Below are 27,505 nucleotides of genomic sequence, written 5' to 3'. Positions count from 1 at the left end.
ATGCTCCAGTCCCTTAATCATCCTTGTGGCCCTTTGTTGGACTCCGTCTACTGTGTCCACATCTCTCCTGTACTGGGGAGCCCAGAACTAGACACAGGACTCCAGGTATGGCCTCACCAGTGCTGAGTAGGGGGGAAGGATCACCTCCCTCGACCTGCTGGCAACACTCCTCCCAATCCAGCCTGGGATACCATTAGCCTTATTTGCTGCAAGGGCACATTGCGGACTCATGTTCAACCTGGTGTCCACCAGGATCCCCAGGGCCTTTTCTGCCAAGCTGCTTTCCAACTGGGTGGCCCCCAGCATATACTGATGCCTAGGGATGTTCCTCCCCAGGTGCAAGACTTTGCATTTCCTCTTATTGAACTGCATGAGTTTCCTGTCAGCCCATTTCTGCAACCTGTCCAGGTCCCTCTGGATGGCAGCACAACCCTCTGGTGTATCAGACACTCCTTCTAGTTTTGGGTCATCTGCAAATTTGCTGAGAACAGTCCTGGCTGACAGCAAAGGACCACGCTGTCGCTCTATATCACCCCTCCCTCCACTGAGGTAGGGAGGAGAACGGGAAGAAAAAGGCAAAACTCGTGGGTCGGGATAAGGGCAGTTTAACAGAACAGCAAACGAAGCAAACAGTAACAACAATAACACTGATAAGAAGAATATACAAAACAAACAGCGAAATGCACAGAGCAACTCTCACTGCTCGATGCCCAGCGCACTCCCGAGCCGCGACTCACTTCCCCCTGGCCAGCTCCCCCACTCAGAAACCGAGCATGATGTCACATGGTATCGAATACCCTGTTTGCTTTGCTTGGCCAGTTTGGGTCACTGGCCCAGCTGTGTCCCCTCCTGGCTTCTGGTGAAAATTAACCCTATCCTGGCCGAACCCAGGACAACTTGAATTGGATACTTATACAAATGATAATTTTCCCACTACAGATGTATATAATCTTATCAGTAATTTGGTTTTCGATTTCCCCTTGCATTTCTCCCTGGAGAGAGTCCACAAAAATAGACCTGTTTCCAGTGGTACGAGCACATGCAATTCCCCTGTATGGCTGACAAAACCCATCTTGATGGTAAACTTCTCTGCAAAAGACAGATTGGGTTTGCATAAGCAGATGTCTAGCTGTCCCCAATGAATTTTTAGGAAATATATTCATATAAAAGGAGAAAAGCTCAAAAGACTGTGAATCTGAAATTGTTCATTTCCCCACATGCAACTTTCTCCTCCAATTCTCTTTACACTACCTTAGAAGTATTAATGAGGTACCCTGTAAATAGCTAATTTGACAAAGAAATAAACCAAAAACTGAGATTAATGTTAAAATCATATGCTAGTAGTAATGAGATTTGACAGATGAATCTATTAAAAATCTGTTAGATTGAGACAGCAACATTCATCATGTGTTTTTGGCATCTAGATGCATCCAGCATAATTAGGCAAACAGTTGGTTCTCTTCTCCCACCTCTTTCTCCCATTCTTCATTTCCTGTACTGAACAACAGAAGAGAACTTGCCAAGATTCAGCTAATATATGGAATAATTTTGAACTATGAGATAGATAAACAGAATGAAAAGTAATCAAGGGTTTACGCTCATCTTCCTCTCCTTGGTCAAAGTCAATGCCAAATGCCTTTTCCGACACATATTTTAATTAGTTTTTCAATTCAATGAGCTATTGGAACAAATTCTGCTCTCCTTACATCAGCATAACTATTTTGGCATAAAAGGACGAGCCTAAAGGCTCAGCAGTTCAACACATCGTCCCCAAAGCACTGGTAAATAATACAGAGATGGTCTGTAGGTCACAACTATCTGAGCACTGAAAACGGCCGCCTTAGTGAGAGCACTCTCAGATTCAATATCCAGCATGCCATGTTTTTCCTCTGGCAAAGCACAGCCTCTGCACTAGGATTTGCTACTGCGTGATGGATGAAAAAACCCAAAATATAATCTGGAAAACTACCACAGCATAGGGAATGAAGAAGTTAATTTGAGCCTCAGAAGAGGGGGTGGGGGGAAGATGTTTTCAGTTTTTGTCTTTGTTTCTTGCCTTCCTACTCTGTTTTTAATTGGCAACCAAATAAATTAATCTTCCTCAATTCAAGTCTGTTTTGCCTGTGATGGCAATTGGTAAGTGATCTCCTTGTCTTTATCTAGACCCATGAGCTTTACCATCTTATTTTCTCCCCCTGTCCTGTTGAGGAGTGGCTGGGTGGGCATCTGGCAGCTGGCCAAGGTCTACCCACCACATAAACAAAGGTGGGAGGAGGCCTACATGGATGAGCAAGGAGCTCCTGACTGAACTCTGACATAAAAAAAGGAAGTGTACAAGAAGTGGAAACAGGAGCAGGTGACTCAGGAGGGGTATAGAGTTCCTGTCTAATCTTGCTGGGATTGTCACCGAAAATCCAGGAATAAAACCTCGTAACACCAATGTAGTGTTGAAAGGCAGGCATTCTTTATTGCAGCGCTGGATGCACGGGGGATAACTCCACCGAACGTGCATACCTCATACTTTTTCCATGCGGTTTATATAGATCAAAAATATACATATTTATTATATTCATGCATATTCAGTATTATTCCCTTTGGTGATTGGTGCAAATTTTCTCGTTTCACATGTAAATTGTTGCACAGACTCAGTTATCCTCTTCCATTGTTCCTTTTTGAGTAGGTGGTATTACTTGGGTAGGTGGTCAATGGGTCGGTGGTCGCGATCTCCCCCTGCCGGAATTACCTTTTACCCACTCGGCTCGCAATCTTGGCAGTCCTGGTTAGTTTTCTCAGTTCGCTACACGAAACCACACTCCATCGTTCTCTTTTGACAGAAACACATTGTCTATTGTTTTGTTCGCATTAATGATTACCTACATCTGTTTCAAACGACTTACTTCGTATAGTCAATGTTCCCAGACCTAATGTCCAGTTGGATAGGGCTGTACAAGGACTATAGCAGCATTGTTCATTGCCATGGTTAGCTGGTTCTATCACCCTGGTTACAGGATGGGGTTAGGAAAGTCAAGGTCCACCTGGAGTTGAATCTGGCAAGGGATGTGAAGGGCTACAAGGAAGGATTCCGCAAGTACATAAACACAAAAGGAAGACATGAAAAACATGGGCCTGCTGCTGAGTGGAGCAGGGGACCTGGTAACAAAGGACCTGGAAAAGGCAGAGGTTCTCAATGCCTTTTTTGCTTCAGTCTTTACTGGTGAGACAGGTCTTCAGGAATCCCAGGTCCCTGAGATCAGAGGGAAAGTCTGGAGCAAGGATGACTTACCCTTGGTGGAGGAGGACCAGATTAGGGAGCACTTAAACAAACTGGACATATATAAGTCCACGGGGCCTGATGGGTTGCACCCACAAGTGCTGAGAGAGCTGGCTGATGTCGTTGCGAGGCCACTCTCAGTTATCTGTCAAAGGTCATCGCAACTGGGAGAGGTTCCTGAAAATTAGAAGAGAGAAAACGTCACTCCTATCTTCAAGAAGGGCAAGAAATAAGATCTGGGGAACTACAGGCTGGTCAGCCTCCCCTCAGTCCCTAGGAAGGTGATGGAGAAAATACTCCATTTCCAAACACATGAAGGACAAGAAGCTGATCAGGAACAGTCAGCATGTATTTTAGAAGGGAAAATCATGCTTAACCAACCTGACAGCCTTTTGCAATGAGACATGACTAGCTTGGTGGATGAGGACAGAGCAGTGGATGCCGTTTACCTCAACTTTAGTAAGTCTTTTGACACTGTCTCCCGTAACATCCTCATAGATAAGCTGACGAAGTATGGGTCAGATAAGTGGACAGTGAGGTGGATTGAAAACTGGCTGAATGGCCAGGCCCAGAGGGTGTTGATCAGTGGTGCAAAGTCCATTTGATTTGAAGACAAGACATTAGTGGTATATCCCAGGGATCAATACTGAGGCCAACACTGTTTAACATCTTCATTAATGAACGCTGAGACAGAGTGTACCCTCAGCAAGTTCACAGACGATACAAAACTGGGAGGAGTGGCTGATACACCAGGTGGTTGTGCTGCCACTCAGAGGGACCTGAACAAGCTGGAGAAATGGACAGAGAGGAATCTCATGAAGTTCAACAAGGGGAAATGCAAAGCCCTGCATGTAGGGAGGACCAACCCCAGACACTAGTGCATGCTGAGAGTTGACTGGCTGGAAAGCAGCTCTGCAGAGAAGGACCTTGGTATCCTGGTGGACACCAGGTTGAATATGAGCCAGTAATGTGCCCTTGTTGCAAAGAAAGCCAACAGTATCCTGGGCTACATTAGAAAGAGCATTGCCAGCAGGTTGAGGGAGGTTATCCTTCCCCTCTACTCAGCACTGGAGAGGCCACATCTGGAGTACTGTGTCCAGTTCTAGGCTTTTAAGAAATGTGTGGGTCTATGTATGAAGCACTGGAAGAACCAGGTACCTCTGAATGGGAATAAAGCACAGGAATGATTTGAATCCAGGTCTCCTATATTCCTAGTCATAGGGCTACTGTAGTTCACTTTCTGGTTTTGAACTCAAACATCAAGATGAAATTCCCTAAGGATCGAGTTAGATGGTTGGATTGAATACATAAGGCAAATCACACTACTATGTGCGGAGAGTGTTATAAAGGGCTGCAGTAAAATTCAGGAATTTCTGTCTATAATGCACATGTATATTCCTAGTGTGTTTATAATCCATTTCGAACTTTTATCCAAGATAAGAAGTGACAGGTGTCATGCCGCCAGCATCTGGCAGAACTACTGCCCCATTGCAGGCAGCCACATAGAAACACAGAATGGTAGGGGTTGGAAGGGACCTCTGTGGGTCATCTAGTCCAACCCCCCTGCCGAAGCAGGGTCACCTACAGCAGGCTGCACAGGACAGCGTCCAGGCAGGTCTTGAATATCTCCAGAGAAGGAGACTCCACAACCTCCCTGGGCAGCCTGTTCCAGTGCTCTGTCACCCTCAGAGGGAAGAAATTCTTCTTCATGTTCAGACGGAACTTCCTGTGCTTCAGTTTGTGCCCAGTGCCCATTGCCCCTTGTCCTGTCGCTGGGCACCACTGAAAAGAGCTTGGCCCCATCCTCCTGACACCCACCCTTCAGATATTTGTAAGGATTTATAAGGTCCCCTCGCAGCCTTCTCCAGGCTGAACAAGCCCAGCTCCCTCAGCCTCTCCTCGTAGGAGAGATGTTCCAGTCCCCTCACCATCCTCGTAGCCCTCCGCTGGACTCTCTCCAGTAGCTCCTCATCTTTCTTGAACTGGGGAGCCCACAACTGGACACAGTACTCCAGATGGGGCCTCACCAGGGCAGTGTAGAGGGGAAGGAGAACCTCCCTCGACCTGCTGGCCACACTCTTCTTCATGCACCCCAGGATCCCATTGGCTTTCTTGGCAGCCAGGGCACACTGCTGGCTCATGGTTAACCTGTCGTCCACCAGGACACCCAGGTCCCTCTCCGCAGAGCTGCTCTCCAGCAGGTCAGCCCCGAGCCTGTACTGGTGCATGGGGTTGTTCCTCCCCAGGTGCAGGACCCTGCACTTGCCCTTGTTGAACCTCATCAGGTTCCTCTCTGCCCAACTTTCCAGCCTGTCCAGGTCTCGCTGAATGGCAGCACAGCCTTACGGTGTGTCTGCCACTCCTCCCAGTTTGGTGTCATCAGCAAACTTGCTGAGGGTACATTTAACTCTTCATCCAGGTCGTTGATGAAGAAGTTGAACAAGACTGGGCCCAGTACTGACCCCTGGGGGACACCACTAATTACCGGCCTCCAACTAGACTCAGCGCCGCTGACGACAACCCTCTGAGTTCTGCCATTCAGCCAGTTCTCAATCCACTTCACCGACCACTCATCCAGCCCACACTTCCTGAGCTTTCCTGGGAGGATGATACGGGAGACTGTGTCAAAAGCCTTGCTGAAGTCGAGGTAGACAACATCCACGGCTCTCCCTTTGTCTACCCAGATAGTCATGCCATCGTAGAAAGCTATCAGATTTGTCAGGCATGATTTCCCCTTGGTGAATCCATGCTGACTGCTCCTGATAACCTTCTTTTCCTCCACTTGCTTGATGATGGCCTCCAGGATAAGCTGCTCCATCAGCTTTCCCGGGATGGAGGTGAGGCTGACCGGCCTGCAGTTCCCTGGGTCCTCCTTCTTGCCCTTTTTGAAGATTGGAGTGACATTGGCCTTTCTCCAGTCCTCGGGCACCTCTCCTGTCCTCCAGGACCTCTCAAAGATGATGGAGAGTGGCTCAGCAATGACATCCACCAGCTCTCTCAGCACTCGTGGGTGCATTCCATCGGGGCCCATGGATTTGTGGACGTCCAGATCGCTTAAGCGATCTCTCACACAGTCCTCCTCGACCAAGGGAAAGTCATCCTCTTTGTAGGCTTCTTCTCTTACCTCCGGGGCCTGGGATTCCTGAGGGCCAGTCTTAGCACTGAAGACTGAAGCAAAGAAGGCATTCAGTACCTCTGCCTTCTCTGCATCCTCCGTCACCAGGACACCCGCCTCATTCAGCAGTGGCCCCACATTGTCCCAAGCCTTCCTTTTGCTGCTGATGTAGTTGAAGAAGCCCTTCTTGTTGTTTTTGACATCCCTTGCCAGCTTCAGTTCCAGGTGGGCCTTGGCCTTCCTCGTCGCATCCCTGCACGCTCTGACCACTTTCGTGTACTCTTCCCAAGTGGCCTGTCCCTCTTTCCACATTCCATGGACCTTTCTCTTCCACCTGATCTCTGCTAGAAGCTCCTTGTTTAACCATGCAGGTGTCCTGCCTCCTTTGCTCGATTTCTTCCTCAGGGGGATGCACTGCTCCTGAGCATGGAGGAAGTGACATTTGAAGAGCGACCAGCACTCATGGACCCCCCTGCCTTTGAGAGCCCTGGCTCACGGGATTCCTCCCAGTAGCTCCTTGAAGAGGGCAAAGTTAACCCTCCTGAGGTCCAAGGTTTTGATCCTGCTTATCGCCCTGCTTCCTCCACGCAGGATCCTGAACTCGACCATTTCATGGTCACTGCAGCCGAGTCTACCTCCGACCTTCACATCCTCCACCAGTCCCTCCTTGTTTGTTAATACAAGGTCCAGCAGCGCGCCTTTCCTTGTTGGTTCCTCCACCACTTGCATCAGAAAGTTATCATCGATGCTCTGCAGGAACCTCCTGGACTGCATGTGCCTGGCTGTTTGGCCTTCCCAGCTGATGTCAGGGTGGTTGAAGTCCCCCATGAGAACCAGGGCCTGTGATTGTGAGGCTGCTTGCAGCTGCCTGTAGAAGGCCTCATCAATTTCCTCCTCCTGGTCAGGTGGCCTGTAGTACACACCCACCATAATGTCACCCTTTTGAGCCTGTCCCTTAATTCTAACCCACAAGTTCTCAACTCGTTCCTCATTTGCCCCCAGGCCAAGCTCAATGCATTCCAGTTGCTCCCTCACATATAGAGCAACTCCCCCGCCTCTCCTTGTTGGTCTGTCTTTCCTAAAGAGTCTGTAGCCATCCATGACAGCATGCCAGTCATGCGAGTTGTCCCACCACATTTCTGTGATGGCGTCCAAGTCGTAGCCGTCCTGCTGCATAATGGCTTCCAACTCCTCCTGTTTATTGCCCATGTTACGTGCATTGGTGTAGACACACTTGAGCTGGGCTGTCAATCTCACCCCTGACCCTGGTACGCCAAGCCTAGGCTCATCCCTAGCGAGCTGGGCAATGTCCTCTTCCCCCTTCGAACCTAGTTTAAAGCCCTCTCAATGAGCCCCGCCAGCTCATGGCCAAGAATCCTTTTTCCCCTTTGAGATAGCTGCGATGCACCTGTCGTCAGCAGGCCCGGTGCTGTGTACACCTCCCCATGATCAAAGAAGCCAAAATTTGACCGAAGGCACCAGTCCCTGAGCCACCTGTTAACCAGGTGAGTTTTCCTGCCCCTTTCAGTGCTGTTCCCTGCCACTGATGGGATGGAGGAAAACACCACCTGCGCCCCTGATCCCTCAACCAATCGCCCCAGTGCCCTGAAGTCCCTTTTGATGGCCTTGGGACTTCTCTCCGCTATCTCGTCCCCGCCAACCTGCATTACCAAGAGGGGGCAGTAATCAGAAGGCTGCGCCAGACCAGGGAGTTTCTTCGCAACATCCCTAATCTGGGCCCCAGGGAGGCAGCAGACTTCCCTGTGGGATGGGTCTGGTCGGCAGATTGGGCCCTCTGTTCCCCTCAGAAGGGAATCACCTATGACAATTACCCTCCTTTTTTTCTTAGCTGAGGCAGTCGTAATACGTGGGGCTGTCTGACTCGTCCTGGGCAACCCCCTGGATGGAGCTTCACCTACACCCACTTCCTCTGTGGCCGGTCCCTCACATTCCAGAGCCCCGTATCTGTTGCTTAAGGGCAACTGGGCAGGTGAGGGAGGCTGGGAGGGGATTCTCTTGCCCCCCCGAGCAGGGACCCGTTTCCATTCCCCCCCATCTCTTAGGTCCCCTCTTTCTGCTCGGTGGCAAGAGGGTAGGGGGTTCTCTGCTTTTTGTGGAGCCGCCTCCTGCTGCCTCTGCCTCAGGGAGGGCAGGGTGCAGCTCCACCAGTCGATCTCTCTCTCACACTCCCGGATGCTCCTCAACCTCTCCACTTCCTCCTTCAGCTCTGCCACCAAGCTGAGCAGATCATTCACCTGCTCACACCGAACACAGCAGTTGTCTCTGCTGTCCTCCGGTACGAGTGCCAGGCTCAGGCACTCCCTGCAGCCAGAGACCTGGACACCTGCGTTCTTGCGTGGGGCCTCTGTCTGGGTCCCCACACTCCTTCTAGCAAGAGCTTTACCACGGGTGGTAACCATGGCTAGAATATCTCCTGGAAAGGCGATGCCCACTACTTGAGTTGCCAGGAGGGGCGGCTGCACCCTGCCTGTCGCCTTCCCTGCTCGAACTGCCGCGCAAACTGCTGCGCCGCTCCTGGTCCCCCGCGCTCCTGGTCCCCCGCGCTTCCTGGGGGCTGCTCTTATCCGTGAGGGGGTTTGGCCGCTGTCACACTCGACTCCGCCCCCGCTGAGTCAGAGCTGCCACTCGTTGGCACCTCTCGCTTTCCCGCTCGGGGGGGGGGGGGTGGGGCTGGGGTCTCCTCTCTCGGCGCTTTTTGCCGCCTCGCCGCTGCGGTTTTGCCACTGGAGAAAGGGTCCCTCGGCGCGAGCCTCTGCTCCAGAGCCCTTCACCTTCAGTAGCTTCGCCCCAGAAGTCACTCTCCATTTGCCCCAGAAGTCACTCTCCTCTTCTAGTGGTCTACTGTGATTGGCTGGCAGGATCAGCCACCCCTTCCAGTTTACTCAGAAGTACATTAGACCAGGAACTCCCTTCCCCTACATACACAGGGGGCCACCGTTTTCTTTCAGCTGTATTTTCTGGCAGGGAGATGCCATTTTGTGGCACGGAGCTGCCATTTTGTTAAACGCTGTGGTGGGTTGACATAGACTGGCTGCCAGGTGCCCACCCAGCCACTCTATCACTCCCCCTCCTCAACAGGACAGGAGGAGAAAAATACAACGAAAAGCGCATGGGTCGAGATAAGGACTGGGAAACTACTTATCAATTCGGTTACCAAAACAGACTCGACTTAGGGAAATTAATTTAATTTATTGCCAATTAATCAGAGTAGGACAGTGAGAAATAAGAACAGAACTAAAAACACCTTTGCCCCTCCCTTCTTCCCAGGCTCAACTTTACTCCCAACTCTTCTATCTCTATCTCCTCCCTAAGCAGTGCAAGGGGATGGGGAATGGGGGTTGTGATCAGTTCGTAATGCTTTTTCTCTGCTGTTCCTTCCTTCTCACGCTCTTCCCCTGCTCCCGCATGGGGTCCCTCCCACGGGAGACAGTCCTCCACAAACTTCTCCAATGTGGGTCCTTCCCAGAGGCTGCAGTTCTTCATGAACTGCTGCAGCGTAGGTCCTTTCCACTGGGTGCAGTCCTTCAGGTAAAGACTGCTCCAGCGTGGGTCCCTCATGGGGTCACAAGTCCTGCCAACAATCTGGCTCCAGCGTGGGTCCCCCATGGGTCCACAGGTCCTTCCAGGAGCCTGTTCCAGCACAGGCTCTCTACAGGTTCGCAGCCTCCTTTGGGCCCATCCATCTGCTCTGGCATGGGGTCCTCCACAGGTTGCGGGTGGATATACAAAACAAACAGTGAAATGCACAGAGCAACTCTCACCGCCCGATGCCCCGCGCGCTCCTGAGCCATGATTGACTTCCCCCCTGGCCAGCTCCGCCACTCAGAACCCAGCATGACGGCACATGGTATTGAATACCCTGTTTGTTTGGCCAGTTTGGGTCAGCCGGCCCGGCTGTGTCCCTTCCCGGCTTCTGGTGAAAAATAACACTGTTCTGGCTGAACCCAGGACAATCATTATTTCAGATGTTGAACAGGGTCAGACCCAGTATTGACCCCTGGGATACACTGCTAGTTACTGGCACCCAGCTAGACTTTGTGCTGCTGATCACAACCCTCTGGGCCTGGCTGTTCAGCCAGTTTTAAATCCATCTCACTTTCTCCTCATCCAGAGAGTGAGGCGGTCATAGATGTACTTTGGATTTAGGAAGTATATAAACTTCAGTATCATTTCTGAAAGAGGAAATGAAACTGCCAAATAAAGAATGTGCATTTCAGGGTATTGACACAGCCAGTGGATAGGTAGTGTATCGTGCTAATCATAGAAACATAGAATCATAGAATGGTTTGGGTTGGAAGGGATCTTTAAAGATCGTCTAGTCCAACCCCCCTGTTGTGAGCAAGGACACCTTCCACTAGACCAGGTTGCTCGAAGCCCCATCCAACCTGACCTTGAACACTTCCAGTGATGGGCCAACCACAACTTCTCTGGGCAACCTGTTCCAGTGCCTCACCACTCTCATTGTAGAAAATTTCTTCCTCATGTCTAATCTAAATCTACCCTCTTTCAGTTTAAAATCATTGCCCATTGTCCTGTCACTGCATGTCCTGCTAAAAAGTCTGTTCCCATCTTTCTTATAAGCCCCCTTTAAGTACTGAAAGGCTGCTATAAGGTCTCCCCAGAGCCTTCTCTTCTCCAGGATGAACAATCCCAACTCTCTCAGCCTTTCTTCAGAGGAGAGGTGTTCCATTCGTCTGATCATTTTTGTGGCCCTCCTCTTGGCTTGCTCTAACAAGTCCAAGTCTTTCTTGTACTGGGGACCCCTGAGCTGGATGCAGTACTCCAGGCAGATCTCACAAGAGTGGAGTAGAGTGTGACGATCACCTCCCTTGACCTGCTGGCCACACTTCTTTTTAGGCAGCCCAGGGTACGACTGGCTTTCTGGGCTGCAAGCATACACTGCTGGCTCATGTCCAAACATTGTTGGCTCATGTCCAAATGTTTCTAAGCATCTCCATGGAACTTTGAAGAAAATACTCGTGCTTCAAAGTTCAATATGTTAAAATATTTATTCCATGATTTGCAATAACAGGGTAATTTAAAACACTACAGAAAATGTCTGTAAAATTGGCAGGAGAAATATTGAACTAAAGCCAAATTCTGACCTGCAGGGAATTGATTCAGTTACACTGATTTCGGGGGAAGTGCATCTAATCACACTGGTTCCAAATTTGTCCATAAATCTTTGGGATTGCTTTCTTTGATAATAGTTTTGTTACAGTTAGTAACAGGATCCGATTCATAAATTTATGAAATGGATTGTTTAAAAGCTGTGGACCAAATTTCTTCCTACATTAGCTGCAGTTTAATTAGAGTGACAGCGAGGATTAACGTGGTTTGATCTTGAACTAATAACGTTCCTTGGTCCTAATAATTAAAGTTAATACCTACAGCCAGCTGAATTAATTTGAATGTAACGTCCATTACTAGCCTGAGGTGAAGACTCAACCCAAGTCATAATTTTAAATCAGGAAAAGTGAAACACTGATAAATATTCTAGTAAGCTATATCTGTCTATTGACAGAAGAACATGAAGGCCTTTCATATAGTTTCATATTAAGAACAAAAAGTGTATTGCATGATCACTGAGGTATAAAAACCATGCTCCGTAGCTATCAGCTTACACATCAGCTCCATCATTATGGAAATCATCTTCTCCACCTCTATGAATTCTTAAGAATCAGGAACAGCTCTGAGCTAGATGATCATACTTCCATGCTGGCACGGTAGACTGTGGCTCAACCTGTCCTCAAAAAAGACCTTATACTTTCTCTTCTGCATCCTTTGTAGGAACACATACGGACCGCCTCATGGTTGCTGAACTGCACCTCGAGTTGGTGCTTTCGCGGTCTGTGCTGTGGCTCCACTCCTCTTTCACCCAGCAACTCACGGCCATTATCATGACCAGATGTCCTTACACTTCCTCAGTACCCCAGTTATTTTGCTAGAATTAGAGATTCTCTTGCCTTTAGAGATACACACATGCTCCAACATTCAGAGCTGCCTCTTAGGCACCCACTCACACCTCCTGTCTCTCAGGACACGCCTATTCACAGCTAGTCCAGCTTGATCATTGCTAGCAATCACACACGGACACCCACATTCGGCCTAGTTGCTGGCACCATGGACAGACAGGCACTCCGACTCATGGTCTGACTCCATTTGCTGCACTCACACCCCCAATACATGCACATGCACATGCACATGCACATAGAATAGAGAGCCCTTGCTCAAGAAAGAGAAAGGAATTTAGTAAGAAGATAGGACAGACTCTGCTGATCAGGCGCAGGACATGGCCAGACCAGTTTACTGAATACCCAACTATTTACACGCAACCAGTCCTTTTGATCCCTTTACCCCTCTCTATTTACCACTCTTGTTCCTCCCCAGATGCCCTAAACCCTTCCATTTTCCCACCTTTGTTTCCTCCTCTAAATGTCCCATAAGTCCTGTGTGATCCCAAAATGCTCTTCCCCTGCATCATCCCATAATGTGTCCCACCCCTAGCAGAATCCCACACTTCCACCCGCTTGGTCCAAAAGGTCATCCAGAGAGCTGCTCCCGATGTATATATGCTGTCCTTAACTTGGGTTCCTGCCTGCCACTGTGCACCCCTGTGCTCCTCTGGGCTTGCGGAGATGGGCCTGTGATAGGCTGATGACTCCTCTGGTGGTCCTGGGAGTATCCCAGCAGGGTATTATTTGGGCTCCCCCTCCTGCCATTGGCTTTCTGATCTCCCTTGTGGCTGTGCAGAGGAGCTTTTATCACATAACCTAATATTACCCAGCTGTTAAATTTCTGGGACTAGCCATGTCGCTTCACGTGGAGCTCTTCCTTCCTTCCTTCCTTCCTTCCTTCCTTCCTTCCTTCCTTCCTTCCTTCCTTCCTTCCTTCCTTCCTTCCTTCCTTCCTTCCTTCCTTCCTTCCTTCCTTCCTTCCTTCCTTCCTTCCTTCCTTCCTTCCTTCCTTCCTTCCTTCCTTCCTTCCTTCCTTCCTTCCTTCCCCTTTTGCAGTGACGATCTTCCCTATTTTGTAGATTCTGCCCTCATCAAGATTCACTTTTGGAAGGTCTTCAGGGTAAAACGTCCCCTTAATTGTTTCGTAACCACAGTTTATGTGGTGGATTAGCCTTGGACACCTGTCAGACCCCCACCCAGACGCTCTCTCACTCACCTTCTCAAGAGGACAAGGGGAGAAAATACAATTAAAAGCTTGTGGGTCGAGAAAAGGACAGGGAGATCACTCATCAGTTACTGTCAAGGGCAAAACAGACTTGACTTGGGTAAAATTAATTTAAATTATTGCCAATTAAAATAGATTTTGGTTATGAGAAACAAAAAGAAAATAATTAAAGCAACACCTTCTCCCCACTCCTTTTCTCTAGACTCAACTTCACTCCTTCAATCCTGACTCCAGTGCTGTGCATGGGGGATGGGGGATGAAGGTGGTACTGTCAGTACATAACAGTAACATCCATGGGCTGCAGTCACAGAATCATAGAATCAGAGAAAGGAAGGGGTTGGAAGAGACCTCTGTGGGTCATCTAGTCCAACCCCTCTGCCAAAGCAGGGTCACCTACAGCAGGCTGCACAGGACTGCGTCCAGGTGAGTTTTGAATACCTCCAGAGAAGGAGACTCCACAACCTCCCTGGGCAGCCTGTTCCAGTGCTCTGTTACCCTCAAAGGAAATAAGTTCTTCCTCATGTTCAGACGGAACTTTCTATGCTTCAGTTTGTGCCTGTTGCCCCTTGTCCTGTTGCTGGGCACCACTGAAAAGAGTCTGGCCCCCATCCTCCTGACACCCACCCTTCAGATATTTATAAGCATTTATTAGGTCCCCTCTCAGCCTTCTCCAGGCTAAACAAGCCCAGATCCCCCAGCCTTTCCTCGTAGGACATATGCTCCAGTCCCCTCATCATCCTCGTGGCCCTCCGCTGGACTCTCTCCAGTAGCTCCTCATCTTTCTTGAAGTGGGGAGCCCAGAACTGGACACAGTACTCCAGATGGGGCCTCACTAGGGCAGAGTAGAGGGGAAGGAGAACATCCCTCGACCTGCTGGCCACACTCTTCTTCATGCACCCCAGGATCCCATTGGCCTTCTTGGCAGCCAGGGCACACTGCTGGCTCATGGTCAACTTGTCATCCACCAGGACACTCAGGTCCCTCTCTGCAGAGCTGCTATCCAGCAGGTCAGCCCCGAGCCTGTACTGGTGCATGGTGCAGGTGCAGGTGCAGGACCCTGCACTTGCCCTTGTTGGACTTCATCAGGTTCCTCTCCGTTCAACTCTCCAGCCTGTCCAGGTCTCGCTGAATGGCAGCACAGCCTTCCGGTGTATCCACCACTCTTCCCAGTTTGGTGTCATCAGCAAACTTGCTGAGGGTACACTCTGTCCCTTCATCCGGGTCGTTGATGAAGAAGTTAAACAAGACTGGGCCCAGTACTGACCCCTGGGGGACACCACTAATTACCGGCCTCCAACTAGACTCTGGGCCGCTGATGACAACCCTCTGAGCTCTGCCATTCAGCCATTTCTCAGTCCACCTCACTGTCCACTCATCCAGCCCACACTTCCTGAGCTTCCCTGGGAGGATGTTATGGGAGACAGTGTCAAAAGCCTTGCTGCAGCCAAGGTAGACGACATCCACTGCTCTCCCCTCATCTACCCAGCCAGTCACGCCATCGTAGAAAGCTATCAGATTGGTCAAGCATGATTTCCCCTTGGTGAATCCATGCTGACTACTCCTGATTACCTGTTTTTCGTCCACTTGCTTGATGATGACCTCCAGGATGAGCTGCTTCATCACCTTTCCCGGGATGGAGGTGAGGCCGACTCGCCTGTAGTTCCCTGGGTCCTCCTTCTTGCCCTTTTGGAAGACTGAAGTGGCATTGGCTTTCCTCCAGTCCTCAGGCACTTCTCCTGTGTGGGGAAGGAGGTAGAGGATTCCAGAATGAAGGAGTCAAGTGGAGCCTGGGAAGAAAGGAGGGAAGGAGGAAGGTGTTTCTAGTTTTTGTCTTTCTTTCTTACCTTCCTACTCTGTTATTAATTGGCAATAAATTAAATTAATTTTCCCCAAGTCGAGTTTGTTTTGCCTGTGACAGTAACTGGTAAGTGAGCTCACTGGTAAGTGAGCTCTCTGTCTTTGTCCTGACCCACAAGCTTTTTCATCTTATTTACTCTCCCTGTCCTGCTAAAGAGGGGCAGTGAGAAAGTCACTTGGTGAGCATGTGGCAGCCAGCCAAGGTTAATTCATGACAGTCCAGTAAAGATTTGTAGGCTAACAGTAGGGAAAATGAAGGTAAAATTACATACAGAATTGCTTATTTTATGAGTGAAGAATATGACAAAATATTTTTCCTGTAAGTTTGCAATGTCCTGTGGATATTTTACGTGTATTTGGCTTCATTTTCTATGTAGTGACATACCAAACTCACACTTGCCTACTGATTTTATGTCATTGATATTAATTCGTGCTTGACCTTGTAATCTGGATACCTACCTGCAGATAAATCTGAAATGAATCATGAAAGACAAATTGGAGAGTTATGCTATTCTAGGTCTTGAACAGTGTGAATTGTGGTGGTTTGGGGTTTTTTGAGTATATGGAAATAAAACTGAAACCATTTCCAAGATCCACTCATAAAAATGCACCTTTGGGCAGTGTCTTATCCTAGCCTAAATGAAGTCTGATCTTTTCTGACTTTTTACCCTTTCAGGTTATTTTCTGACCATTTTGGAATCAATAAATGATATCGCTGCAGTCCAGGGGGAACCAGCAATCCTCCACTGCAAAGTAGTAGGAAATCCATCTCCAAATATCAGATGGCTAAAGAATGATGCTTCAGTGACGATGACGAATCATCATAAGAAAAACAGATTATGGGTCACATTTGAAAATCCAAGATCCCGATACTACTGACTCAGGATGCTACCAGTGTGTGGCTTCTAATGAGATGAAGGCAATAACTGCAACAGGAGTTTTGTTTGTAAGGCTCGGTGTGTTCCTGGTTTTTATAATTACTCAGACTGCTTTATAGATCTGGGTCGATGGCCTTGCTGGAATTGTCAGTGCCAAAGGAAGACTTGCTCGGACTCATGCATCAAGCACTGAAGAGTTAACAAAAGGGAGCAGTTCGACTTGAACAAGGAGCTTCGCTTATCTTATCAGACAGGAGTAACAGGTGATGGCCCAACACTATCAACTAAGTGACACCTGGGGTTCCAGGAAGGCGGCACAGACAGATGTTGCTTCAGTTAAAAAACCGAAGGCCCCATAAGCACTACTAAGCTCCCTGCCCTGAGGGCGTGCTGAACTGCTGAGTCCCACTTCTGACTACACAACATACCACGCCAAGAGCCAATATACACCTAATAATTGACTTAGTCCCACTTCGACAAGATCTGCCAAATATTTATCAAAAGTATAAAAATTGGCACTTGAAAACCCTCTTTTGGAGGAAGAGACAAACGAAAACCTTACCTGACAGATGGGTCGATGGGCCTGAACCTCTCTTCCCCCCCCCCCAAGAAGGGACACCTTTTTGGTAAGAGTCATGCCTCCAACTTTGTCGGATATATCCCTGGTAAAATATTAACTAAAGTGCTAAACTATTAACTTGAGCTCAATTTTTGTAGACATTTATCAACATTTATCAACAGCAATCCCGAATCTGTGATACCTGTCGCTTGAATAAATTACCTATTGTTTCAGCTTTGCAAAACTGTCTCAGTGAAAGCCCCTGGGAGGGCTCTGACAGGCAAACGTTGACTCTGATAAGTGGCTACATATCTAACCCCTTAAACTGTTGACCAAGTCTGGGACTAGGAGTGGATCAGCTGCACCTAGGCTCCTCTCTGAGAGGAGTTTAGAAAGTGAGGGGGTCTGCTCTGAACCTCGGGACTCAACAGGAGAGCTTTCCCCTTGCTGCTTATCAGACTCCTTGAAACCCTTTAACCCTTTAACGTGACAGTAGACTAGATACTTTTCACAACAGCATCATGAGAAATGAATGTGATGTTTTTAAAAAGCCTTGTCAACATGAAAGGAAATGAATAAAGCCATTGCCAGGGGCCTCTCCACAAGCACAGAACTTATTGGTTGAACTCAATACTATTTTATTGGTAGTAAAAGAAAGTAAATACAGATGGAAATGTCTGTAAATACAAAGTGCAGAAAAAAATTATAAAGAAGTCCCAATATATTTCATTGCCTGGAGTTTTCACTCTACTACTGCTGAACTCAGTCTATAAAAAAAAAATGAAGAGGAGAAGACTGAGAAGTAGTTTTCTGTGTCATCTTCATAGTGCTGGGCCCATCCTTGTGAAATACCTCATCTATACTACTATGTGAAGCCTGCCTTCAAATACTGTACTTTGATAACTAAAGATTCACCACACCTTTGAAGAAGTACTTGAATTTTGGAGACTTAATCATTCAGTCTGGAAGGAGGGCTTTTATTTATTTTGTTTGTGGTGAAAAAAAATCTAGAAACATTTTCCTAAAATTTCTAATTTTGTAATCATAAAAACAGTTTATTTTGTAGCAATTAACTAAATGTTGGGTACCATGTATCTTGTTCCTATTGTGACAAAGGTTAAGGGCATGCCCTTTTCATATCATAAACTCTGATAGCAAGGCTCAGGTGGATTTAATTGGGCTTAGTAAGTGGGAAGTGATGTGTCAAGATAACACATTACCTTTTTAATAGCCTGTTTTTATAGCAGGAGATATTTTTTGACAAAAATTAAGTCCATTCAAGTTGCTGCCTGATCAGATAGAAGATTCATGTAATTTTTATTTGTGGATTTGAAAATAGCAATGTGTAATTATGTACAGGAACCCAGAGGCTTTTGTTTGAATCTTGAGACAAGCCTTCCTAAACAGACACAGTTTTCCTTAGATTGCTACTGATTTTTTATGGTGATTTCGTCCTCGAGCCAAACTTTTGGAAGACTGGAGTGACATTGGCTTTCCTCCAGTCCTCAGGCACCTCTCCTGTTCTCCAGGACCTTTCAAAGATGATGGAGAGTGGCTCAGCAATGACATCCGCCAGCTCCCTCAGCACTCGTGGGTGCATCCCATCGGGGCCCACGGATTTGTGGGCGTCCAGATTGCTTAAGCGATCTCTCACACAGTCCTCCTCGACCAAGGGAGGGTCACCCTCTCTGCAGGCTTCCTCTCTTACCTTCAGGGAATGGGATGCCTGAGGGCCAGCCTTAGCAGTAAAGACTGAAGCAAAGAAGGCATTCAGTAACTCTGCCTTCTCTGCATCCTCCGTCACCAGGACACCCACCTCATTCAGCAGCGGCCCCACATTGTCCCTAGTCTTCCGTTTGCTGCTGATGTAGTTGAAGAAGCCCTTCTTGTTGTTTTTGACATCCCTTGCCAGATTCAGTTCCAGGTGGACCTTAGCCTTCCTCGTTGCTTCCCTGCACGCTCTGACAACATTCCTGTACTCCTCCCAAGTGGCCTGTCCCTCTTTCCACATTCCATAGACCTTTCTCTTCCACCTGAGCTCCGCTAGAAGCTCCTTACTCATCCATGCGTGTCTCCCGCCTCCTTTGCTCGATTTCTTCCTCAGGGGGATGCACCGACCCTGAGTATGGAGGAAGTGATGCTTAAATAGTGACCAGCTCTCCTGGACCCCCCTACCTTCTAGAGCCCTAACCCATGGGATTCCTCCCAGTAGGTCCTTGAAGAGGCCAAAGTTAGCTCTCCTGAAGTCCTGCTTCCTCCACGCAGGATCCTGAACTCCACCGTCTCATGGGCACTGCAGCCAAGGCTGCCCCCAACCTTCACATCCTCAACCAGTCCCTCTCTGTTTGTCAGCACAAGGTCCAGCAGCACACCTCTCCTCGTTGGCTCCTCCACCACCTGTGTCAAGAAGTTATCATCGATGCTCTGTAGGAACCTCCAGGACTGCATGTGCCTGGCTGTGTGTTCTTCCCAGCTGATGTCAGGGAGGTTGCAGTCCCCCATGAGAACCAGGGCCTGTGACTGTGAGGCTACTTTCAGCTGCCTGTAGAAGGCCTCATTGACTTCCTCCTCCTGGTCAGGTGGCCTGTAGTACACACCCACAACAGTGTCACCCATATGAGCCTGTCCCTTAATTCTAACCCATAAGCTCTCGACTCGTTCTTCATCTGCCCCCAGGCAGAGCTCATGGATAACATCTCTACTGAGATCTTTGGGACTCACGGGATGGGGACGATGGCTTGTAAATATTGACGTCATGTTGTTGTGTGGATTTTTGTTTTTAATGATTGGCCTTGTTATAGTACGCTGCATGATTAACCGCTTGCTTTCTTCTGCCTCTAATCTCTTGTTATGGGCTTGCGTGGCAAGGTTTTGGTAGCAGGGGGGCTATAGGGATGGCTTCCGTGGGAAGCTGCGAGAAGCTTCCCCCATGTCTGATAAAGCTAGAGCTAGCTGGCTCTAAGATGGACCTGCCGCTGCCCAAGGCCAAGCCAGTCAGCGATGGTGGTAGCGCCTCTGTGATAACATGTAGAAGGCCTCATTGACTTCCTCATTCTGCTCAGGTCGCCTCTATTAAACACCCACAACAGTGTCACTCATTCATGTCAGTCACGTCAGGAAAAATCTGTTCCAGCAAGGGTTCTCCATGGGCTGCACTTCCTTCAGGAAATGTCCACCTGCTCTGGCATGGTCTCTTCCATGGGCTATAGGGGAATATCTGCTTTGGCGTCTGGAGCACCTCCTCTCCCTCTGTCTTCTCAATATTTTTTTTTCACTCTTTCTCTGCTTGTCTGGCATTTTTGCCTTTTTTTAAATATGTTTTAACAGAGATGCCACCAACTTTGCTGAATGGCTACCCTTTGGCCTTTGTTGGGGTTTCTCCTGGGTTCGGCCAGGACAGGGTTAATTCCCACCAGAAGCTAGGAGGGGACACAGCCAGACGGGCTTACCCAAACTGGCCAAACAGAAGAGGGTATTCGATACCATGTGGCGTTATGCTGGGTCCCGGTTGGGAGAGCTGCCCGGGGGGAAGTCAGTCGTGGCTCGGGAGCTCGCGGGGCACTGGGCACCGGGTGGTGAGAGTTGCTCTGTGCATTCCACTGTTTGTTTTGTATATTCTCCTTATCCGTATCATTGTTGTTACTGTTCCCTTTGTTTGCTGTTCTGTTAAACTGCCCTTATCCCAACCCACGAGTTTTTTGCCTTTTTCTTTCCATTCTCCCCCCCATCCCAGTGGGGAGAGGGGCAGCAGAGTGACCACATGCTCCTTTGTTGCCGGCCACGGCCAAACTGCAACATTTAATTTGGCGCCCAAGCGTGAGGCGGGGATAACGGCAGGGCTGACCAGCGTGTGTTAAAACAGCTGTCTTAGAATTTGTTATAATTTGTTATATGCATTTATTGTATTAGTGAAATAGTCGCCGGTCAAAATGTTGCTGTCTTTGGTCAAATGGCTGTGGTATGTGAACCCTTACTTGCAGTATGTGTTCACTGCGGTGATGTTCATTACCTCTGGGAAAAGGATCAGGATTACAATTTTGCTGTGCTGTGTAATATCGACTTATGATATGATAACATCACTGGGCATGAAGTTAGGCTTGTATTTGAATGCGGCACTGCGGTCACTTCCATACCTCGGATGCTGTCTCTCGGAATTTATTGATAATTGAACCCACTGTATGGGGAAAACTGGAGGGGATGCTTTCCCCCACTCTTTCACCCCTCCTCTCTCCTTCAGCCTAGTCGCAACAGCTTTTGAGAATTTCCAGTATCCCTGGGAAGCTCAGGCCAGCATGCTCCTATTGTTCTGTCTCCTGAATGGGTTTCAGGTCTTGTTTAGGGTTAAACAACTTGTTAAAAACATCACCCAGAGACCTGCCCCGGGGCTGGATAGCTGTGAGTGGCTGGGTGTGTGGGACAGCATGGGCAAGTATCGAGGACAGTGGGCACCCCCGGTGTTTTTGAAACTCACCCCTGAACGAGTACAGAATCTAGACAAACTAGTAAAATATCCGCAAAAAGTGTGCTGCCACCCTGGGAATTCCAGGGAGACACAAATCACCGCAATGTGCTGGGGTCTGGCCCATGCCTACCGAGCCCTGTTCAACACTATTCAGTGCTCAAAAGGGGAAGGGGGGGAAAGTGAAGCGACAGGCACTGCGACTGGCGCTGTCCCCCCAACCGGCTCTGCAACTGCTCTAGCCAAGGAGGCAGTCTATTTAAGGCCTGAGAAGTAGCATTAGTCTTCTTGGTTAGCCAACATCCCAATTTCTTCAGGGTAGCTAGAGCCTGAGAGGCTGCAATCCCGGGAGCTAAAAATGATGCAAAGATTATTTCACCACTAGTCCAAAATTCGATATTGTCTTTGCAATCTGAGGTAAAAGCATGAATTGCTCTTTTCCCTCGGTACCGTGTATTTCGGTGGCCAATTATCATGGTCTGATTTGGTGTTAAAATCGTTAATCTCCCTAGACTACAGGGACCTCCCTTTATATGGGATGGGATGGCCGGCCAAGCACGATCCCCACAAATGAGCAATACTCCATGGGGTAAAGCAAGTGGTTGATTAGTCGATTTAGATATGTTGCTTGTGGTATAGTTGCACCGAGCGCTTGCATTGCGATATATAATGTTCGATGTATTAACGCTCCATGCACGTGTTTGTTTTCTCCCTGTATAGTTAAAAAACAAACAAAAGTCCATTCGTATGGAGCCAAGTAACTCTGTCTCCTGAGGATCTAATTGTGCCAACGGCAGTTGAACAGTCCATAGGTCCCACATATCAGTGACTGTGCCGTTGTTTGGGGGGACCACACTGATCAGTGCCAGTGGTATGGGCCACGCATCCAAAGGGACACCAACAAGGCGTGTTGAAAAGGGGTTTCCTGGAGATGCTATGGACAGGCAAATCGAATCTTGTCCTGTCAGATTCGCTAGCGAGACCCACACATTCGTTATTGGTTGCGGTGGCACCCATATTGCTTGCATACACCCAATCAAGCTTAAGAGGATCGTTATCATTTCCATCCTATATACCGGACACTGGTGCACAGTGTACTTTAATGCCATCAGATTACAAAATCTCAGAGTCCATTTGCATTTCTGGAGTGACAGGGGGGTCCCAAGAGCTGACTGTATTGGAGGCTGAAGTGAGCCTCACTGGGAAGTAGTGGCAGAAGCACCCCATTGTAACTGGCCCCGAGGCTCCGTGCATCCTTGGCATAGACTATCTCAGGAGAGGGTATTTCAAGGACCCAAAGGGGTATCGGTGGGCTTTTGGCATAGCTGCTTTGGACACAGAGGAAATTAAACAGCTGTCCATTTTGCCTGGTCTCTCGGAGGATCCTTCCGTTGTGGGGTTGCTGAGGGTGGAAGAACAACAGGTGCCAATCGCGACCGGCATCAATATGGCACAAACTGAAACTCCCTGATCCCCATTCATCAGCTGATCCGCCAGCTGGAGAGCCAAGGAGGGATCAGCAAAACTCGCTCACCCTTTAATAGTCCCATGTGACCAGTGAGAAAATCTACTGGAGAGTGGAGACTAACAATAGACTACCATGGCCTGAATGAAGTCACACCACCGCTGAGTGCTGCCGTGCCAGACGTGCTAGAACTTCAGTATCAGCTGGAGTCAAAGGCAGCCAAGTGGTATGCCACCACTGACATCGCTAATGCATTCTTCTCCATCCCTTTGGCAGCAGAGTGCAGGCCACAGTTTGCTTTCACCTGGAGGGGCATCCAGTAGACCTGGAATCGACTGCCCCAGGGGTGGAAACACAGTCCCACCATTTGCCGTGGACTAATCCAGACTGCCCTGGAAAAGGGTGAAGCTCCAGAACATCTACAGTACGTCGATGACATCATTGTATGGGGTGACACAGCGGAGGAAGTTTTTGAGAAAGGGGAGAAAATAGTTCAGATCCTTCTGAAAGCTGGTTTCGCCATTAAGCAAAGTAGAGTCAAGGGACTTGCACAGGAGATCCAGTTTTTAGGAATAAAATGGCAGGATGGGTGTCTGTTGCATTATAAGGGATGGAGTAATTTGGCAGAAAGTAAACCCCCTTGCTTTCTAACTCTCCTCACCGGAGTGGGAGGCTAGGAGTGGCTAGGTTTAAATTCTGAGTGATATCCAATTTACCACTACCAGTCCAGTCGCGTTTAATATGTATATTAAACTACCACGATTCTGGATACACTAATAGCGGTCTGCACCTTCAGTCCTGTCGCGCTCATGAACTAGCACGGCCGCGCTCTAGGGTTCGGTCGCATTCAGTGAGAAACTGTGACAACTGGCTACTTAAACAGTGCAGTTTTATTTGTGCAACAGATATATAGGTTTTTTGAATTGCCAGTGATAGTGACTGTCTGCAAGAAAGCACGTGCAAATATGATGTTATTAAGTATAAACGCGTGAAAAGGTTATAAATAATACAGCCTGGCTATAAACATTAGGGAGTAACTCTCTAGAGAGATTTCTAAGATTCCCGAGAAAAGCGCTTAGTCTAAGTCTCACCCAAGGCGTCCCAAGGAGGGGAGAAGCAAGACTCAGCCCGTCGGCCGATCCTGGTAGTCAGAGGCAGTCCGAGATGGAGTTTCCCTTGACTTGTTCACGGTGTTATCTTCTTCTCCGAAAATCCCCTATTTCCCTGGCTATTTTTATATCCTTTCTACCTTTAAGGTGGAGTTTGAGTGACTATAGTCATACATACCTTTTATCATGATTGGTGTAAAATTCTCTCACTTCACGTTTAAAGGTATAGTTTACAAAAAATTGAGGACGCAGACTCAAAGAGGAGTGGTCGCACCTCTGAGGCGGGTAGCCTTCGGGATGGAGGTGTGTTTTGGTATTAAAATGATATGAAAATGAGCAAAGTTCACGAGAGGATAGCACTTTGGCAAGGTTTTGAAAACCTGTTGGCTCAGGGGGCCAGATGAGCTGCTTATCAGTTGTAGAGGACCATCTCTTCCCGCTTTATCATCACGGAGCATGGCCACGGAATCTTCACTCCGCTCCATCCTCTATGGTATGTTGCAGGGAGTTGCTGTGTTAGTGGATTCCTCGCATGCCTGCTGCAGCTGTGTCCCATCCTCAGAGCTCTTTTTGATTTTATGCTTTTCCTCAATGGGCGAACAATGCTACGTTTTTCATATAAACCTTAATTTTCAGATGTAAAACCTTAATTTTACTAGTAATTCCACATATTCCACCCCGTGACTAAAGTAATTCAAACTTCACTAGGTTTGGGACTAATCTGGAATGTCACACGTGCTCTTATGGCAAGGGTTGTCAAGTACAAACAAATTTTGGGGAGCTAGCAAGCGAGTTAATTTTTTCATCATATGCCAAAGTTTAACACACAAAGCAAGTGTCAAAACAAAGCACAATATGGTGAGTATTAATAAAACAACAACGGGATGTAACATCTTGTTAAAGAGTCCTGTAGCTGTTGGTGACCATCCGAAAAGAGTGTCCCACCATTTGTGTTCTCCATCTTTCTTTACTCTTTCTAGCACTTGATGTATCTCTTTGACATCGTGATGGACAGTAATCAGAGTTTTTTGTCCATTCTCTTGGGCCTCTTTCAACAGTCGCTTCAAGTTATTATGCTGTAGCAGCTTTTTCACTAATGTGATGTCCATTCCAATGGGGACAGGCAGTAAATCGTGAATCAGTGTATAGTTAGTCTGTAATAGTTGGTGAGACGTAACAGGAGTCGAATAACTGAAATCGCACCCAACAATGTTAGTGAAATTGCAAACGCAAAAATTCAAATGATTATCAATATCTGTGGCTATGTCATCTATGAATATAAAATTACAAGGAGATCTTGAGCAAACACATCCTTTCCCAACATATACAAGCACAGCGTTGGGGGCATCATCAGGATGTATTTCAAAATGACAAACGTTTTGTTCGGTGTCAAGACAAATGTCTTGCGCTTTAAGGGTATTACTCTCACAAATAAAGCCTTGTTGTTCTCGTGTGATACATGCATCGACGTCAACAGTTTGCCATTTGTCACCATCCTTTTTAGCCCACACTCTATGCTCAATAGGATAGAGTACCGTCCCATTGTGATTCAATCCTAATGCAATGATCAGGTATATGGTATATACCGAGGCATTTCGTATCGTTAAGACAAAAGCAGTGGCCTTACTCTCAATGGGGTTATAGGTGAAATTAGCTAGGTACCACCAGGACTGAAATTTTTTCTCAAAGTCAATTGCATTATCCCATATCACTTTTTGTATTTCGGTAGGCAAGGTGCCTTCTTCACCTTCTCTTATAATTGCAGCAGTCATCGATTGCATCCAAAGCTGGGCTTGGATATAGCTGAGCGCTAAAGAAATATTGTTTTGGGATGCATCAAGTGCACTTGCAATCTGCTGACGGTCCTTGTTAAAGACTTTACTCTCACACGAGTGGGTTACACTAGGTATTGCTTTATTCACAACTCGGAGTTGGGCCATCACCTCGTTCCCATAAGGATCGTTCATCTTCGGTTAAGGATTCATAGAGCTGGCACATGCCCGGTGGGCTTGTCCATTCTTCCTTTGTTTGCAGTGCAGCCATAAGAAGGTTGCAATGCCTAGCAGCTGCTTGGGCTGCTTGATCAGCCAAGTGGTTACCTCTTGAGATGGCATCTTGTTTTCCTGTGTGAGCTTTAATATATATCACTGCTAAAGCTGTCTGCAATTGAATCACTTCCAGTAAATCTTTTATCTGCTTTCCATGAGCAACCGTTTTTCCTGCTGAAGTTAGAAATCCTCTCTCTTTCCAGAGGGCACCTGTTTCATGACACACTCCAAAAGCATATTTTGAGTCAGTATGAATGTTCACTTTTTTCCTTTTGCATACCTGGCTGCTTCTGTCAGTGCGACAACTTCCGCACCTTGCACTCCCAGAGACAAAGGTAGAGGTCCAGCAATTAATACCGTTGTTTCTGTCGTCACCGCAAAACCCACAACCCGTCGTCCTTTACCATAATATGATGATCCATCTGTGAAAAGACTCATCTCCGGGTTATCAAGTAGTTGATCTGTTATGTCGTCTCGAGACTTGCTGTTCCTGTATTATTTTAACTCTTTCAGGATCAATTTCTCTTTTTCCCGGACTTAATAAAAATCCCAGGTACTTTACCTTAGTCTGGCAAAACTGCAGTTTGGATGGAGAGACTCGATGACCCTTCTGCACCAATTGACAACACAAATATTTAGTATCACATATACGATTTTCTTTTGTCTTACAAGTAAAAGATCATCCACATATTGTATAAGAACAGACAAACAGGGAAAATTTAAATCTTGTAAATCATTTCTCAAAATCTGAGAGAAAATGGTGGGTGAACTAGTAAAACCTTGTGGCAATCGTGTCCAGGTTAACTGTTTCCCTTGCCAGGTAAAGGCAAAAATATGTTGACTTTGTTCTGCTATTGGTATACTAAAAAAGGCTCCTGTTAAATCAAGTACAGTGTAATACTGGCCCCAAGGTGGTATTTGAGTTAATATCAAACTCGGGTCTGGAACAGCTGGATAGGGTGCAATGACATGCTCATTAACTGCTTGTAAATCTTGAACAAACCTATATTCAGGGTCTCCGTCCTTGTCCAACCTGTTTTTACTTACAGGTAGAATTGGGGTATTATAAGGGCTCCTACATTCTTTTAGAATTCCCTCTTTTAAGAATTTATCAATTTGTTTACCAATACTAGGAATTGCTTCTGAAAGTATTGGATATTGTCGAACAGAAGGAGGTGTCCCTCCTTTTCTTTGGATTACCACAGGTTCAGCTGATTTTAACAGCCCTACTTCATCTCCAGAAGTGCTCCATAATTCATGAGGAATATCAGAGAGTTCCTCGGGGATCTTTTTCTCCTCCTTTTTATTTTCTGGTATTTTGATTAAAGACATGCCAATTACTATTAGTTGGATACCAGTTGGAGTTAAAGAGATACAAGTGCCAAATTCTTGTAACAAATCCCGTCCCAGCAAAGACACAGATGTTTCAGGGGAGACGACAAACTTTCCCCAAGACATTTTTCCTCCCAATACCACCGGAAGGGGAAGCGAAAGTGGCAATTCCTTACCTCCCACCGCTCCATCTACCTTTATTTTTTCTC

The 27,505-nt window shown here is 47.6% G+C and overlaps 1 protein-coding gene and 1 pseudogene across 1 annotated transcript; one reads left to right on the top strand and one right to left on the bottom strand.

Annotated features, from left to right (window-relative positions):
• Positions 1 to 16,115: 16,115 nt before the first annotated feature.
• The window catches only part of LOC142365466 (tyrosine-protein kinase transmembrane receptor ROR2-like), a 99,381-nt pseudogene continuing 87,991 nt past the window's right edge, over positions 16,116 to 27,505 (top strand).
• LOC142365709 (uncharacterized) lies at positions 16,472 to 25,883 on the bottom strand. The gene is made up of 7 exons (XM_075446775.1): positions 25,860 to 25,883; positions 24,745 to 25,799; positions 22,245 to 22,315; positions 21,017 to 21,057; positions 20,333 to 20,400; positions 17,972 to 17,985; positions 16,472 to 16,566 (listed from the first exon to the last, which is right to left on the bottom strand). Exons 1-7 carry the CDS (start codon positions 25,881 to 25,883, stop codon positions 16,472 to 16,474), a joined length of 1,368 nt encoding a protein of 455 aa, XP_075302890.1.

This window comes from Opisthocomus hoazin, chromosome W (genome assembly GCF_030867145.1).
Source record: "Opisthocomus hoazin isolate bOpiHoa1 chromosome W, bOpiHoa1.hap1, whole genome shotgun sequence".
NCBI lineage: Eukaryota > Metazoa > Chordata > Aves > Opisthocomiformes > Opisthocomidae > Opisthocomus > Opisthocomus hoazin.
Note: the sequence above shows the minus strand (reverse complement) of the source record. Positions and strands in the feature narration are given on the sequence as shown.